Consider the following 16,481-nt stretch of genomic DNA (forward strand, 5'->3'; position numbering starts at 1 on the left):
ACAGTTACCCTGACTGATGTTGCCGACTTTAGAGACAGCGCCAAGCGTAAAGTTCATGTCTCTTGAAATGTGGGTATCTGAAGCCAAGGATCCTTTGGTGTGTGCAGACACCTGGCTGAAGAGCCAACATCATCAGGAAACTAGAATTTCTGATTAGATTTAAAGTAGAAGATTAAAATAGTTCCATAAACAATGCGGGTAGGCATAAAAAACATTCCTGCTTCGGGTCAAAACCCACTAGTTAGTGGAAATGCCTTTATAAATTTGCAGTAGGTCACTAGATACCGATACCATCTACATGCCCATATTTCTTTACCGTTTGCTTAAAGCACATTTTAAGCATCTGTGGCTTCTATTCATTCATTGTGGGAGTGGTGAACATGTCACACGAAAGAAACGGTTAAAGGAAACGAGCCTAAACCTTTTTTGGTGGACCAGCAGCACCCAGGCCGCAGGGTTGTTGACCTGAGAGGAGAGGGCAGTCAAGCATGCTGGGAAAATTCCGTCTTCCTGTGATGCGGGTGTGCTGCAATTACCGCTCGTGAGACTGGTGACATTCACACGCAATCTTCGGTCCCCAGCAATAAAAACACAAACAAGCAGGCCTCACTTTTAAAACTGTTTAAAGATTTAAAGTAACGCTTGGCATGCGAGCCCTAGTACCCTGTTACGCAACTTATACTGAGCCTTGGACATCCCATGCTTCATGTTTTATGCATTTTGCTCAGTAAAGTTAGTACAATTCTCTGTACCGACTAGGATATGAATCTCTTATCTCACTCTTCTTGGGAGTTTGAGTGTAGCAGCGTATTTTTAGCCCCAGCAGTATATCTTTAATGCGTGGAGTATCGCTTGCAGGGATATGATTTTGGTGATCAACATTGCTCCTTAACAGAAATAATTTTTAGCTTCTGTTTCTTTGTTAATGTGAATCTGATACTTGGGGTCAGAATACCTGATTAAAATAATGTGTTGTGTAACATTCACTTCCTATTGGTAAGATGAGATTTAAAAAAGACCCCAGTTAAATGAGGGAGTAATAATGAGAATTTTCTGCAGACATTCTGCTTGTTTCTTTCAAAGATACTCAGTAATGGAGATGAATGAGGCACAGGGAGGTGTAATTCAGAGCTTTGATGACAACAATATTAATACGCACTCATGGCCTGATATGAATCATATGAGACAGGTAAACAGAGTCAGATTCTGCTTAGCGGGGGGGGGGGGAAAGATGCGTGTCAAAAGAGTTGTGTTAAAAGTGTGAAAGTTTTATTTAGACTGAAAACACCGGAACACATAAACAATGCATGTCCAGAGAGTTTCTGCAGAAACACTTACATGTGTAGACATGTATGCAAGACATCAATAATTTCAGGGCTCCAAAGAGCTGCTTCTACCTGGGTAAACAACCACGGTGCTCTCTGTTTGTACCCTGCGCAGAAAAGCGGGCCGACTTGAGCAGTGAATCGTTAGTACCTCTTGTGACCTCTTCGAGCACGCTACTTCCCGATGTGCGTCCAAAAAGATCCAGCAGTCTGCTGTCGCCATGGCAGCTGTGTCGTCACTGTTGTCATGGTAACAGTAGCAGGACTGCATTCGGCAGCGCGCGCTCTCGCGCGCTCTCGCTCTCTCGCTCTCTCGCTCTCTCTCTCGCTCTCTCTCTCGCTCTCTCTCTCTCTCTCTCTCTCTCTCGTTCTCTCCTAAATAAGGCACGGTGCACAGGAAGGCCATGACTGCGGAGGTGAGTGCTGTAAACAGTCAGGTCTTCAGGAACTTGGCGATGAAGAAGCCGATGGTGTCAGTGTTGGCCCTCTGGAGGAGGTCGCCGGTGGGATCGGGGTCCTGGTCCGGATCCCCGCTCGGCTCCCGTACGGGACTGAACCTCTGGAGGAGCCGCAGCTGGTCATGTGACAGCCCTGCTCCCAGCATCCCCTCTCCTCCGATGTGGGGCTCCTGCAGAGAGCAGAACAGCTACCCTTTACTTTACCACCTCTCGCTTTCATTCTTACCTTAGTTAGGTTACTCTGTTATCTTAGTCAACATGTCATCGCCCTTTCAGAAAACTCATAGTTGCTTTTTTGTGTTATTTATGACAAAATTAACTCGCAAAAGTACATCCCTTTAAGAAGAAGAAGAATACTCAAAATCATAAAATACATCAATTTTAAAGACGCACAATAGTCCATGATCATAGACATTATCACGGACAGGCCCAGAATAACTGCCGGTCCCCATCATACACTGTTTTCAGATGTTCGGATTAAAACCCGTGTCTGAGGAGACGCTGCGGCTCGATGTTTAATCCCCGACGTGTTCTGGGCCGGGGCCCAGAGCGGGCGGGGCGGGAGGAGGACGAGGCCAGCCGGGGGTGTGCGCCGTCTGTTTGGGGTCCGGCGAGCAGGAACATAAACACGTCTAAAAATACGGCAGGAATGCAGGCCCGGGCCAGAACCAGAACCCATCTGCAGCTGAATCACTTCATCTGTGGGCACACGGGAGCTTTCAGAGCACAAACACCGGATTCTTCTGATGTTCACCCCTCCCGTGGAGTCTCTGTTTTAAGCACCCGCTTTCTGTCCAGCGTATCATACATCAGGCACCTCACAAAGAGCGTCTCCGTCTGAGACCTGCAGCTGTCTCGAGCCACAGAGAGACTCCCTCAGTGACGCCTGGAAGGCAGCAGGTTCAGCTCAGCCAACCGCCCATTCTGTGCACATACTACTTCACAGGCAGCTTTTCTGTAATGTATTTTCAAATCTATCTGCATCTACGTTACTGAGCTAGCTAGTTTGCTAAACCGTCACAATTCCTTTTCAAGCTTCACTGAGGGAAGGAAAGTAAACTTAGTCAACAAAACAGCAGTAATTAAGGACACGTGCCTCGCAGCTCATAAACCGGTCTGACACATTTACTGTGTGTTTGTGACAGGCTTAATGAAGTGCGGGAACTCGGTGCCTGAGTGGAGTAGGTTCATCTCTGTGACACTTTTTTCCTGAAGCACTGAAAATCAATGTTTAGGATCCAAGTAAAAAAATGTAGCCTTTTCAGTACACGGCCCTGTTGTACAGGAGGGAATATACCCATCTCCTCTGAGAAAAACAACCGCTGGCAGGCCAGTGCGAATACACAACCCAACTTTCACAAGGGAAATTACATACCTAAGCATTTCTGGAGAAAAAATCCAATCGATATTTTTCAGTATTTATGTATTTAATGCCTCATCTCCGTCACAAGTGACGCTTGTCAAAAGAGCGTTACCCTTATGAACGCACAATTACACTCCTTTGTATTGATTCCATTGCTTAAGTGTCAAAGCTCAGAAGCAGGAAAGCAGGGTGAGTGCTGAACTGTGCAGAAACGCCATATCCATCATGCACACGGCTAACATCCATCACTCCCTCAGTAACTAACACAATTACCCAGAATGCACCACTGCCGCTCAGTCAGCCGGTGGCAGGTGTGTAACAGAATTAAGAAAAACCCTTTCCCCGTCAGGGGTGATATTCTGTGGATACTGCATACACCGAAACCCTGCTGAGTACTCACTATTAAAACACTTTTATATTATAATGCTGCTTCACAATAATGTTAAAAAGGTGAGGTGATATATTATTGGTATTAAGGTGATGTAAATAGTTTAGCTGACACTCGTAGGCGCTGGTAGCCGGGGGTAGCCTCATGTCCTCTGCTATAGTGCACCGCGAGGCTCTCTCCCCAGGCAGACAGTGACACGGGGTTGCAGGCTCATTTGTATCAGTACCACATGCTGTGCCACTGACACTTTGTTTAAGGGAATGTGTCAAACGTTCCTGCACGGTCTCATCACTATAAAACGCCCTTCAGTCCAGACACGGCCACCTGTGTGTGTGCGTGAGTGTGTGTGTGTAAGTGCACTGTATGTGCATATGTGTGTGTGTGTAAGTGCACTGTATGTGTGTGAGTGTGTGTGTGTGGGTGTGTAAGTGCATTGTATGTGTGTGAGTGTGTGTGTGGGTGTGTAAGTGCACTGTATGTGTGTGTGTGGGTGTGTAAGTGCACTGTATGTGCGTGTGCGTGTGTGTGTGTGTGTGTGTGTGTGTAAGGGCACTGTATGTGTGAGTGTGTGTGTGTGTGTGTGGGTGTGTAAGTGCACTGTATGTGTGTAAGTGTGTGTGTGTGTAAGTGCACTGTATGTGTGTGAGTGTGTGTGGGTGTGTAAGTGCACTGTATGTGTGTGTGTGTGGGTGTGTGTGTGTGTGTGGGTGTGTAAGTGCACTGTATGTGCATGTGTGTGTGTGTGCGTGTGTGTGTAAGTGTACGGTGTGAGTGAGTGAGTGAGTGAGTGAGTGAGTGAGTGAGTGAGTGAGTGAGTGAGTGAGTGAGTGAGTGAGTGAGTGAGGGAGGGAGGGAGGGAGGGAGGGAGGGAGGGAGGGTTGGTCTCCTCACCTGTGGCTGCAGTGACAGGCAGGGGAATGTGTCCAAAGCCCAGGCCACCTGTTCCTCATTCTCTGCCAGCGTCACAGTGCAGGTACTGTACACCAGCACACCCCCTGTCTTCAGCAACCGTACTGCCTGAGAGACAAACACAGTTTTACACACACACACACACACACACACACTCTCACACACACACACACACACACACACACACACACACACACACACACACACACAGTGCACTTACACACTCACACACACACACTCACACTCACACTCACACACACATGGACATGTATACATATACACACACATGCACACTGTACATACTGCCATAAATACACCCATTCCCCCACCCATGTCCCAGTATAGTGACCAGGTGCATCATGGCCCAAGACGACCCATGTACCACTCTGCGCTCTCTGGAAATAGGCACAAGTGAACAGGCGCAAATATAACAGGGCATTGAGGACTGGGAGAACAAACATAAATAGAGGCCATCTGAATGAACAGTTCCTCTATTATTCAGCTCCTAGTTTTCAAACACCCTTCCCGAAACAGTGAGAGAGCCCCTTCAGGAGCTCTTTGTGATGCCTGTATGAAATTATGTCCTCAATTTGGAGCCAGATCTCTCCACAGTAATCCATCTGCTGGATGTGTTTAAGCATTTCATAAAGAGAGCCGAGTCGGTAAGGGAAAGCTGAAGAGCCGTGCTCATGCTGCCCTCTGCTGGACAGGGTTTGTCAAAGCACCAGCAAAAGTAAATGGGCGACATGGGCGACATGGGCGACAGGGAGGAGACATTGTCATTGGGGGAAATCATTCAGTTCGTGACTCCAGATGGCAAGGAAGATCTCCAGGTGATGCTCGGGTTTGAGGTGACCCGTTAGCCATGCGCTAACATTTCCACAGTGCTGTAGAAACATAAAGGGGGGTGCGCTAGCCGGACGACGCACCGCGTGGAAGAGCTTGCGCTGCAGCGGTTGATAGGACCGGACCTCCCGCAGGCTCCAGGAGCAGCCCATGTTCGGACGCTGTCCCAGACCGCTGCACGGGGCGTCCAGCAGCACCCTGTCGAAGCTCTCCGCGGGAAAGGGGGGGCCATCTGTAGCTGACACACGGGTACACCCAAACATGTCATTTATCTGTATTATCTGTTCTTACAGAACTCACAGGGCACAGAAACAGCCTCCTAACTACTGTATTGTCAATATATGTACTGTCTTTAGGTTTTTACCCTTCATTTTAATTTATTTGATGGGACCTCCTAAAAATTATGGTTTACTTCAAGTGTGCTCCCAAATACACTCAGCGAAACCCCCCCGGAAATATATATACCATCTGGGGATACAATACATTCTGACATTTCTGAGAAAATGTTGACTAATTATTTTCTCATCCAGTGAACTCAACCTATATACTCAATAATAGGCAAGTAAGCGGTTAGGGATAGGGCCAGAGACTCACTGTCCGGGTTCTGGGCATGCTCAGTACACACAGCCTGGGTGCTGTTGAAACAGAAGGCCTTGATGCAGTCGAGCTGTAAGACCTGGGCGTTCTGGCGGATGCGCTCCACCTTGCCATTGATCCTGTCCAGAGCGATTACTTCTCCCTGCAACCAGAGGAGCGTGAGAAAGGGTAAGGGTTATACTCCTGTGAGATCTTGCCCTTTTTCTGACCAAGTCATTGTCATTGAAAAAAATCTTCAATATAGCAACGTGCCAAATCTGTGTTTTACCATTAATCCAGTTTTTATGCTGAATCAAACACCATTTTGGATCACATTTCTCATTTCTTGAACACTCAGTGAGAACTTTATTCTTTTTTTTTTTACTTATTCAGTCTTCTGCTGCTGTAGCCACTTAGAGGTTTGACGTATAGTGTGTTCAGAGATGCTCTACTGCATACCACTGTAGTAATGTGTGGTTAGTTGCGTTACTGTCACCTTCCTGTCAGCTTTGACCAGTCTGGCCATTCTCCTCTGACCTCTCTCATTAACAAGGCGTTTCTGACTGCAGAACTGCTGCTCACTGAATGTTTTTTGTTTTTCGCAACATTGCACGACAATTCACAGATTAATCACAGAATAGCTATAGCTGCTCAGTTGGGTAGGTGAGGAAAAAAAACATGAGATTTTGCCACTCTGCTCCTTGTCGAGAAAGGAGGTTCAGCCAGCGTAAGGGAAACCACGGCACAACACCGCCACCTACTGTCCACTCAGAAAACACAAAAATTAAGAAACAGGTCTGCTGTTCATCAACCTTTTATTAGACACAATGACTTGAGATGATCATATACTACGCATTCAGTGACTGATGACTTCAGTTTTCAAACTGAATCTATTTCTATGAGTGCAACTCTAGTAGCGACGTGCAGTTTGTGTGAGGGTCTCAAAAACATGGCACATTACTGCCACCTAGTGTCCATACAGAAAACTGTGGATCAAGCAGCTGAGGCTTCTGTTCTTCATCATACTTAATTAGGCACAATGACCTGAGGTGATCATAGAGGCTATACTATACATGACTGATGTGTTTTGCATTTAAATTGAACGTCCATTACTACTGGTGCTGCAAGGCTTTAAATCCTGTACAGCACTATTCCACTTCTAATAATGACTGCAATTTGATTCCCTCCCAAATTTGGCGTCCCTCCAAAGTTTTCCAGTGTTGAGATTAAAGGCGGTTTAAATAGACCGGGACAACCTGCTGTGTTTCAAGCTTCCAGGAGCTGCCCTGATCAAGACAAACCACGGCAGCTAAACAAAATGCACACGCTTAAAAACTCAACAGCTGCTTACTGCGACTTTCTCGCAGTCAATATCCATCCATTATCTATACCCGCTTATTCCTTAGGGTCACGAGAGAGGCAATAGGCAGGGACAGACCCTGGATAGGTTGCGAATCAATTGCAGGGCACACACACCATTCACTCACACATACCTACAGTCAATTTAGACTCTCCAAATGACCTAACCTGCATGTCTGTGTGAAGAAACCAGAGGGCCTGGAGCAAACCGACAAGAACACGGGGAGAACATGCAAACGCCTCACAGACTCCAACCCAGGACCTCCTTGCTGTGAGGCAATGCCACTTCACGGACAACAGTGTTCACTCCTTGAGTGAGTGTCATATAACTGACTTCTGTGTGACTCAGGCAGAAGAGTGTGACTCGCAGGTAATAAACAGTATAACAGCACAGGCACAGCTTAAGCCAATCAGTCTCATGTCTTACAGGCTCAGAACAACAGCCTGCATACATGCAGTCAGAGTAGCACATACAGTCAGGTCCATAAATATTGGGACATCGACACAATTCTCATCTTTTTGGCTCTATACACCACCACAATGGATTTGAAATGAAACGAACAAGATGTGCTTTAACTGCAGACTTTCAGCTTTAATTTGAGGGTATTTACATCCAAATCAGGTGAATGGTGTAGGAATTACAACAGTTTCTATATGTGCCTCCCACTTTTTAAGGGACCAAAAGTAATGGGACAATAGGCTGCTCAGCTGTTCCATGGCCAGGTGTGTGTTATTCCCTCATTATCTCATTTACAAGGAGCAGATAAAAGGTCTAGAGTTCATTTCAAGTGTGTTATTTGCATTTGGAATCTGTTGCTGTCAACTCTCAATATGAGATCCAAAGAGCGGTCACTATCAGTGAAGCAAGCCATCATTAGGCTGAAAAATCAAAACAAACCCATCAGAGAGATAGTAAAAACATTAGGTGTGGCCAAATCAACTGTTTGGAACATTCTTAAAAAGAAAGAACGCACCGGTGAGCTCAGCAACACCAAAAGACCCGGAAGACCACGGAAAACAACTGTGGTGGATGACGAATTATTTCCCTGGTGACGAAAAACCCCTTCACAACAGTTGGCCAGATCAAGAACACTCTCCAGGAGGTAGGTGTATGTGTGTCAAAGTCAACAATCAAGAGATTATTCACCAGAGTGAATACAGAGGGTTCACCACAAGATGTAAACCATTGTTGAGCCTCAAAAACAGGAAGACCAGATTAGAGTTTGCCAAACAACATCTAAAAAAGCCTTTACAGTTCTGGAACAACATCCTATGGACAGATGAGACAAAGATCAACTTGTACCAGAATGATGGGAAGATAAGAGTATGGAGAAGGAAAGGAACTGCTCATGATCCAAAACATACCACCTCATCAGTGAAGCATGGTGGCGGTAGTGTCATGGCATGGGCATGTATGGCTGCCAATGGAACTGGTTCCCTTGTATTTATTGATGATGTGACTGCTGACAAAAGCAGCAGGATGAAATCTGAAGTGTTTCGGGCAATATTATCCGCTCATATTCAGCCAAATGCTTCAGAACTCATTGGGCGGCGCTTCACAGTGCAGATGGACAATGACCCGAAGCATACTGCGAAAGCAACCAAAGAGTTTTTTAAGGCAAAGAAGTGGAATGTTATGCAATGACCAAGTCAATCACCTGACCTGAATCCGATTGAACATGCATTTCACTTGCTGAAGACAAATCTGAAGGGAAAATGCCCCAAAAACAAGCAGGAACTGAAGACAGTAGCAGTAGAGGCCTGGAAGAGCATCACCAGGGATGAAACCCAGCATCTGGTGATGTCTATGCGTTCCAGACTTCAGGCTGTAATTGACTGCAAAGGATTTGCAACCAAGTATTAAAAAGTGAAAGTTTGATTTATGATTGTTAGTTTGTCCCATTACTTTTGGTCCCTTAAAAAGTGGGAGGCACATATAGAAACTGATGTAATTCCTACACTGTTCACCTGATTTGGATGTAAATTCCCTCAAATTAAAGCAGAAAGTCTGCAGTTAAAGCACATCATGTTCGTTTAATTTCAAATCCATTGTGGTGGTGTATAGAGCCAAAAATATGAGAATTGTGTCGATGGGAAGTGGGCGAAATGGGAGCCCACCCATCCCCGTTCCATGACTGCAATGTGTCAACGCCCCCCCCCCCCCCCCCCCCCCAACAGCCATTTTCTAACAGAATCTATGTGCACAACACACAGCTAGAAGCCTCTGAATTGGTCTGTCTGAAGATGGCCTCTGTTGCTTCCTCAAGTACCACATATCCTGTGGTGAAAATGGATGAAGAGACCTTGTGATTACCCTCGTCAGATGCTGAAGTAAAGCGTAGCCAACAGCAATAAGTACGACTAATCAACCCAGCTGATTATGCTGCACCGTCTGCTGCTATTTTCTTCCAGACAGACACTTTACAACCTGATTCAGGCCTGGATTCAATCAACTTCTGTCCTTCAATTTGGTGAAAAACAAAAAGCATCTGTTTCTTCACAGATAGTTTGGGGAGTTGTTTTTGGTGGTTTCCGAACTTAAACTATGTTTGGGAAGAGAATAGCAAACACCTGCATTTAATTGAGGGTCAAAGTTAAGGCCACGGTTTGACTGAATCCAGGCCTTCATTTCTTGGCTGAAGTAACACAGGCAGTCTGCTGAGCTGATACCGTTTGCAGTCTCCAGTGTCCTGAAGTACCTGTAGGTCTGCTGGCCTCTAGAGCCAGCTGAATAACCATGAACGCCCTCCCTGCACCTACCTCACCCCTCATCAGAGCGGCGATGTGTGTGGTCTTCCCCCCCGGAGCTGCACACATGTCCAGTACCCTCTCCCCGGGGCGTGGTCCCAAGACGTGGCTCACCACCACGGACGGCAGGTTCTGGTGAGAAGGCAGAAGATAGGCAGCAAAAAGCATGTAAATCACAGTTAATACAGGCGCACACTGACTAAATACAAAATATCAAATTGAGCCCAGGAACTTATTCCAATCGCTTATTTTATCCATCCTTGTCTTGACCCAAAAATCGATGGACTAACATCTTTAAGGAAGGAAACAACCACATGCTTTGGAGGTCTTTTTCCAGAATGCATGACATAAAAATGATCGCCCTGTGGATCCACCTTTCCCCTTCTGCCAATGCTGATGCTTGAAAGAGCAAGGCCTCACGTTTACTCGATTCCTCTGTCCCTGCTTCCTTACCGTGCATCCTAGGATGGGTGGAGCTAGGCACGAGGAACGGATGTGCGTAAGCGAGGAGGTAAAATAAGTGATAGGACAGAACCCCAAGGCTGGGAGGCAGGCACCCTACCTGCAGGAACACCATGCTGGGGAGAAGATCATCAAAGGAGGGGCTGAGATAGACCGGCTCCACCATCCGGATACCTACACCTCTGCACAACGGGGACCATGTTAACTTAGACAGACCAGCACACAACAGACAATGCTGCCTTTCCATCCAATTCTCAATGAGCTCTCTTTCTACTGCTGCTCAGGTCTTTCTGGGTCACGACGGTTCATTTTGGCGAATAACGGAACATCTCTATCTCTGCCACTCACTTGATGGGTTCATCGGAGCAGAAGATGTTGGCGCGACCCATTTCGGCGACCCCGTTTCCCACAAACACCTTCTTCCCATGGAACTCCTTGGCTCCTCGCGTGCACTTCCCCTCAACGTCGGAGAAGACAGACACCTTGTCCCCAGCCTTCATGTCTACAATCACAGAGCCACAGCCCAGTTTAATCCCAGAGCAGACTGTGCTGAGCATCCACACCCTGACCCACTTCCATCAGCACAATGGCCGTTTTTCAACTGTTGTCAAGCTTTTAAAAAGCTTTCAAGCTTTTTTTTGGAGTCCAGTTGCTCTTGGTATCTAATACATAATTAAATAACAGCGAGTAACATCAAAGCCTTGCAATGCCTTAACCCATTTTGAAGAGCACCTTTGTTGATGACAGCGTCTCAAAGTGAAAACCACAGGACCATGGATCTTTTTTTGAAGGAAATTACATGAATATCATCTTTGTACCAGAGGTACCAAACTTAAAAATATGACCAGTGTCACAAACCCCCCCTCTCCTTCTAAGAGTGACAACCATGCAGCAAATAACTAACTTCCTGCACACAGAAGCCAGCTCCCACATACGGACACAAATTAAGAAATATTAGCGTTGACTCAGGTGAGAGATGCCATTGACTGTGGACTTCTACATTCATAATAAGAATAATAATTTCTTATTTAGCTGCCACATTTATCCAAAGGCTGTCCATTCACTTAACTCTGCTAATAATAGAGCCCCCCAAAAATAAGAGAACGGGGTTGGCTGAGCTGAGGAGGACAGAGTCGGGCGTACACTTGGGGGCGGACAGGATCCCGGGAGCGAAGACGTGGGCTCCACGCAGCACTGCATTCCCGCACTGAGTGCCCACGATGACCTCAGGGTTCTCTGGCAGGGCGGCCCTGAGAACACAAAACCCAGGCACAATACAGAGCCGGGGAATCATTCCAAAATCAGTGCTGCCACTGACGCACTATGACCAAAGGACACTCAGTCAACCATGAATGGGACCAAGAACTTTCCGTTTCCCACATTTATCTCCCGAATTTGAAAAACCCAGTCATATTCATCATCAGTGCTACCTGCACTATCAATTTTGGAGTGTGTAGACAAGCATATGGTCTCCAAAGCGTGTGATGTCAGACACAACTTCATATCACATTCCTCCTACTCAAGTCACGCAGACATGAGTAGGAGGAAGACTTTGTACAGCTTAACAGGCAGACTGCGGGTACTGACCAGACCGGAGGGCCCCTCCACAGACTAAAACAGGGAAGGTGCTCTGACTTTGGGGGGATGGTACGGGATACATCCAATCAAATTCCTTTCGTTGTTCAAAATTATTTTCTGGTTATCCTTTAAGAGCTGCTGGTATGCCAGATAGGAGTGTTGTAAAGTCAGTGTGAACTATCTTTAGCAAAAAGCCTAACACACTCCATGAAATGTTCAAAACTAAAAAAAGATGACTGACCGCATAGTTTCTGCTGTAGTGCTGTTTCAGCTATTTCAGATTAAGACCGTGGTTAACCCTGGACATTCCCAGCAAATTTTGGGGGTTTTTCTGTCCACACAGCTAACATTCTATGCATACCTGGGGCCGACGACAGGAAGAAGCAAAACATCTGGAACTTGTGTGTGAGAAAGTATGGGAATGTCCACACCATTGTAGGAGCTCATCTGCTGGAACAAACACCCAGAGTTAGTGGATCTCTCTCTCCCTCTCCTTCCACAGAAGCCTAGCTAACACAACCCAACAAAACATCTGGAATATGTGGGTGATAAAGTACGGGAATGTCCTTACGCCTCCAGCTCATGTGCTGGAGCCAAGACCTTTCTCTCTCCCTTTGTCTCTCTACCTCTCCCTCCCACTCCCACTCTCACTCATTCGCTCACCCTCAAACTCACCCAGCCGCACTCACACACGCACAGCTACACTGCTCTAAACTGCAGTGTACTACGGACTCTCGACTATGTACCTAAATCAAGGGCATTGACAACCCTACTAGTGCAAGCCCAGGAGTGAAAAAAATGCATGTGAGCTATGCAAGCAGATCTGACACATTTATCAGGCACCATATACCTGTTGCTTTCTCCTCTCTGAACCAGGTGATCAACGTGGCCCAGAGCAGAAAGGCTCCCTGTTTGAACAGCCCAGAGAGCAGACTCCCCCTCACCTGTCTGAGCTCCTCCAGCAGCCGCTCCCGGATGATGTCCAGAGGTTCCAGGTGGGTGCTGGCCCGCACACAGGTGAAGGAGGGGGGGTGGGACAGGTGACAGAGCAGCTCCTCAAACCCAGACTCTGCCTCCTCCTGGCCCACTGCTGCCACCAGCTGGACACAGGGGGACAGTGCAGTTTTTCCATATAAGCTTGTTGTGCTGCACACTGAATGGGCAGCATGAAGCCAACTTATGTGCGGGAGGAGAGACGATAGCACCAAGTCATTGGTCCACAAAACTGCATACTGTGATTCTGGCAGACAGACCAAGTCTAACACTGTCCCATTAATCCCATTGGCTCATTAAAGCACTACATCCCCAATCTCCTCCTTAAACCTACTATAGCATTTCACAAGCAGAGGGTTGCCGCACGCAAGGGGGTGAAGTCCATACAGATATGTCACATCCTCGGAATTGTGCCATTTATATACCCATTCATCAAAGTTACTGGTTCACAGAGGCACGTTTGATTGCAAATGCAGATTGAGTGCAACCACAAACCCATAACTGTATTGTAAAATCTGCTTCATGGTTGGCCAATGCAAACCATCAAATCACAAAAATACTTACCTCTTTGTTTGTAAAGACATTCCTCAGATATGATTGTACTTCTGGCTTTAAAGCAAGTTTGGGGAAAATAAACCTCTTCTTGAGCATACTGTTGCTGCCGACATACGAACGTTGTAGAGGAAATAAAGAGAAAAAAAACACAGTTGCTATTTGATACTTAGCTACCCTGATAGGTTCAACGTTTTTCAATAAGAGTCTTGTTAATATTACACCACCAAATATAGATTCATCAACAGAGAATGGGACAGCTACATGCTTTGTCCACGGGGCTGCTGTTCCCTCAGCATCAACAACATCCCCGTTCTACTTCCTACTCAGATTGTATGCGGTGTTATTTCGACAGCACAGTCGACTCCCGGGAGTTATACGCTGAAATTAATATAAAAATTGCTCTATTCAATGCGTTTTGGACAGACACACTGCTTCACATACATAATGCTTAACCACATGTCTCTAAGCAAAGTTGGTAAGCAATAACCGTTTTAGCTAGCTTGTTCCGGGTAATTACAGTTCTAACGCGAGTGATCCGAACCAACTACTGCTTGTACAGCTGTTAACTTAAACTGGGATCTAGTAGTAGTAGCCAACTTTACCCACCAGTTAGTGTGTTCCATGATCGCGTGCTTGTGCTAACTTACACTGCTACTGAATAACATACTCCGCACCAAAGATAACCATGAATAAATCGCACATAAAACAAATTGTTACAAGAATATAGCAATGTAGCTAATGTTTACTGGTTCACTCACTTCCACGTTACTTCGTTCAAAGAAGGCACGCTTTGATCACGTTGGTCTGACGTTTGACGTCACGACCATTGCTGTGGTGATTGGCTACGTGCACAAGGTAGAATTACAACGCGACTAAATTTCTTGGGAATTGTAGTCCTCAAATGTAAGCAGATGTTTTCAGTGTTTTCCATAATCGTAACAATATATTATAAATGCTTTTTGTTTTACAGGCATGAGTTTGACGTATTTTGTCATACAAACAATTCCGCTTTCTCATGTCACTTTCTCAACGATTGAAGAACAATGCAAACAAAATAACACTGTGTGCAACTAACAATAGTGAGATAAATATGTAGGCTACATTGGTGTGGTATCCCAGACAGAACATTAATCTTTCTAAACCCAAAGAAAGCAGCTATGTTTATTTTAACTTGTTTTACCTGGAACTCGTTGTTCTTTTAACCCTTGTCAGAAATTATGCCAGGTGTCCTCACTCTCTAGTGTCAAAGGGCAGGCCTGAGTGCCACCTATACACAAACACATACCTTAAAGCCCCCTGGCTCAGTCAACATAGTAAATGACCTCTGACTACAAAGACTTCTTTCTCCAGCACAGTGGCTGCACAGAAGACAGGGCAAGGCCTGAAGAATATGCACCAACACAGCACTTGGGAGGTGTTGGACCCAAGGACTAACCTGCTACTGTGGTCACCTACTGGCTCAGCAGGTATATCGCTGCGCCGTAAAATGTCTGGGGTTAATTAAAACTCTTAAGAAAGTAAATGCAAGTCCAATATGGACCATATGTACTCTGTAAGAGTTTGACACAATAGTTTTACTGTGACAGATCAGTGAACATTTATTCCTCACCTTGGTTTCCTGTACAGGGCTGGAAATGGCCAAATGGCTCATTTCATATTTTCCCAGAAGCAGGTTGGTGTAATTAACAGATAACAGCATCAAGGGGGCTCCGATCTGTACATTATCCCTGCTTAAAAGTCTATTCCATCTGTGCTCTAGCCAAATAATCTCAGGATGGGCAGATGTGCGCACTCATTACTTAAGACACTCACATGTTCTGGTTAGCTTATATGAACCTGAACAGTGACTCTGAGAGGAATAGTCATTACTGCAACTTGAGGGCTTTGGCTTAGTTGGTTTCTAGCCAGTGTGTTGGGGGTATATTAAGTAAGAAGAAATTTGTAATTTGGCGTCTTGTGAATTTGGTTGGGTCTTCACTTTCTTCCATTTTGCTAGAATGGAGAAATGCATTTAAAAATCACATAATGCACATTATAATCCTAAAATATCTCCCATGTAAACAAATCAGATTTTTGGCATTATATACATATGCATGGTCTGCCATAAAACACATTTTATGTATTATCAAGCACACTACAAAAATGTAATTCATAAGACGTATAGTATTCTGGCATGTATGAATTAAGGGCATCTGAAGAAAGATTAAATGGTGCCATTAGATTGAATAATTACAAAGGACAACAGGTAGACATTTCAAAGATTTTAATAAAAAAGAAATGCTAGTCCCATATATAATCATCAACATCATCATCCAACTTTAAAAGTGTCTGACTTTATCAAAAGTTAATGTAGTGTTGTAAACCAGTTGTTACAGAGTCCTACAATAATACTAAGTGACCCCCAAAGATTCTGTTCTTAAACGGAGCACACAGAAGAGGCATCCTGACAAATGCTGTGTATGGAAATCCATCTCATGACCGACAACCTGAACTGACAAGAGTGAACTGGTTTCCTTTGTGCTTGCAGTTTATCCTCAGGACATCATTAATATTGAAGGACTCTGTGAGACCTGTAGATCGGTTCTCTGAACACGTGCTGGCACTCCCATCCTCGTGATGTACAACAGGCGTAACATGATTATCTGCCTAGGGAACACACAGGCAGGCAGGTAGGCCAGGAAAAAACTAAATCCATGATACAAAATACTGACATGGATCAAGAATATAAGAGGTGACATGGATCCACAGTCTGTATAGTCCAAAGAAACTAATTCATAACGTGTAACTCTGAATCATTCTAAAATTTGACACAAACGCTTCACATGATGGTGGCTAGTTCCACAGGCTTCAGGTCTTTCCAGAATATTCTGTAGAGCACAATGAGCAATACAGTGATGACCCTGGACAAACTGTCAGAACCT

The 16,481-nt window shown here is 45.4% G+C and overlaps 2 protein-coding genes across 9 annotated transcripts in view; both read right to left on the reverse strand.

Moving 5' to 3' along the window:
• Positions 1 to 1,249: 1,249 nt before the first annotated feature.
• On the reverse strand, positions 1,250 to 14,383 carry nsun6 (NOP2/Sun RNA methyltransferase 6). 7 transcript variants are annotated; one of them, XM_061239532.1, is made up of 12 exons: positions 14,319 to 14,382; positions 13,570 to 13,663; positions 12,957 to 13,112; positions 12,374 to 12,462; positions 11,578 to 11,684; positions 10,783 to 10,936; positions 10,535 to 10,616; positions 9,985 to 10,104; positions 5,884 to 6,028; positions 5,373 to 5,527; positions 4,426 to 4,551; positions 1,250 to 1,953 (listed from the first exon to the last, which is right to left on the reverse strand). In XM_061239532.1, the coding sequence occupies exons 2-12, from the start codon at positions 13,654 to 13,656 to the stop codon at positions 1,759 to 1,761; spliced, it is 1,416 nt and encodes a 471-aa protein (XP_061095516.1). In that variant the 5' UTR covers positions 13,657 to 13,663; positions 14,319 to 14,382; the 3' UTR covers positions 1,250 to 1,758. The 7 variants fall into 7 exon arrangements, with proteins under 7 accessions (XP_061095516.1, XP_061095515.1, XP_061095518.1 ...); XM_061239531.1 differs by having other exon boundaries at positions 13,570 to 13,657; positions 14,167 to 14,364; XM_061239534.1 differs by having other exon boundaries at positions 5,373 to 5,521; positions 12,374 to 12,459; positions 14,167 to 14,364.
• Positions 14,384 to 15,808: 1,425 nt separating this feature from the next.
• Positions 15,809 to 16,481, reverse strand: part of LOC133127395 (ADP-ribosylation factor-like protein 5B) — an 11,239-nt gene continuing 10,566 nt past the window's right edge. For both annotated transcript variants that reach the window (XM_061240256.1, XM_061240254.1), the window contains exon 6: positions 15,809 to 16,481. This exon is cut by the window's right edge and continues 1,589 nt beyond it. The gene's annotated coding sequence lies outside the window, so the exon portion shown is untranslated.

The sequence above is a fragment of the Conger conger genome, chromosome 4 (genome assembly GCF_963514075.1).
Source record: "Conger conger chromosome 4, fConCon1.1, whole genome shotgun sequence".
NCBI lineage: Eukaryota > Metazoa > Chordata > Actinopteri > Anguilliformes > Congridae > Conger > Conger conger.

Excerpts from the sequence above, each read along its gene's own strand:
- nsun6 (XM_061239528.1), bottom strand. Across the intron at positions 13,113-13,569 it reads ATGTCTTTACAAACAAAGAG|CTGGTGGCAGCAGTGGGCCA; the intron begins GTAAGTATTTTT and ends CCCTGTGTCCAG. Across the intron at positions 12,463-12,956 it reads TGCTGGAGGAGCTCAGACAG|CAGATGAGCTCCTACAATGG; the intron begins GTGAGGGGGAGT and ends TGTTTGTTCCAG.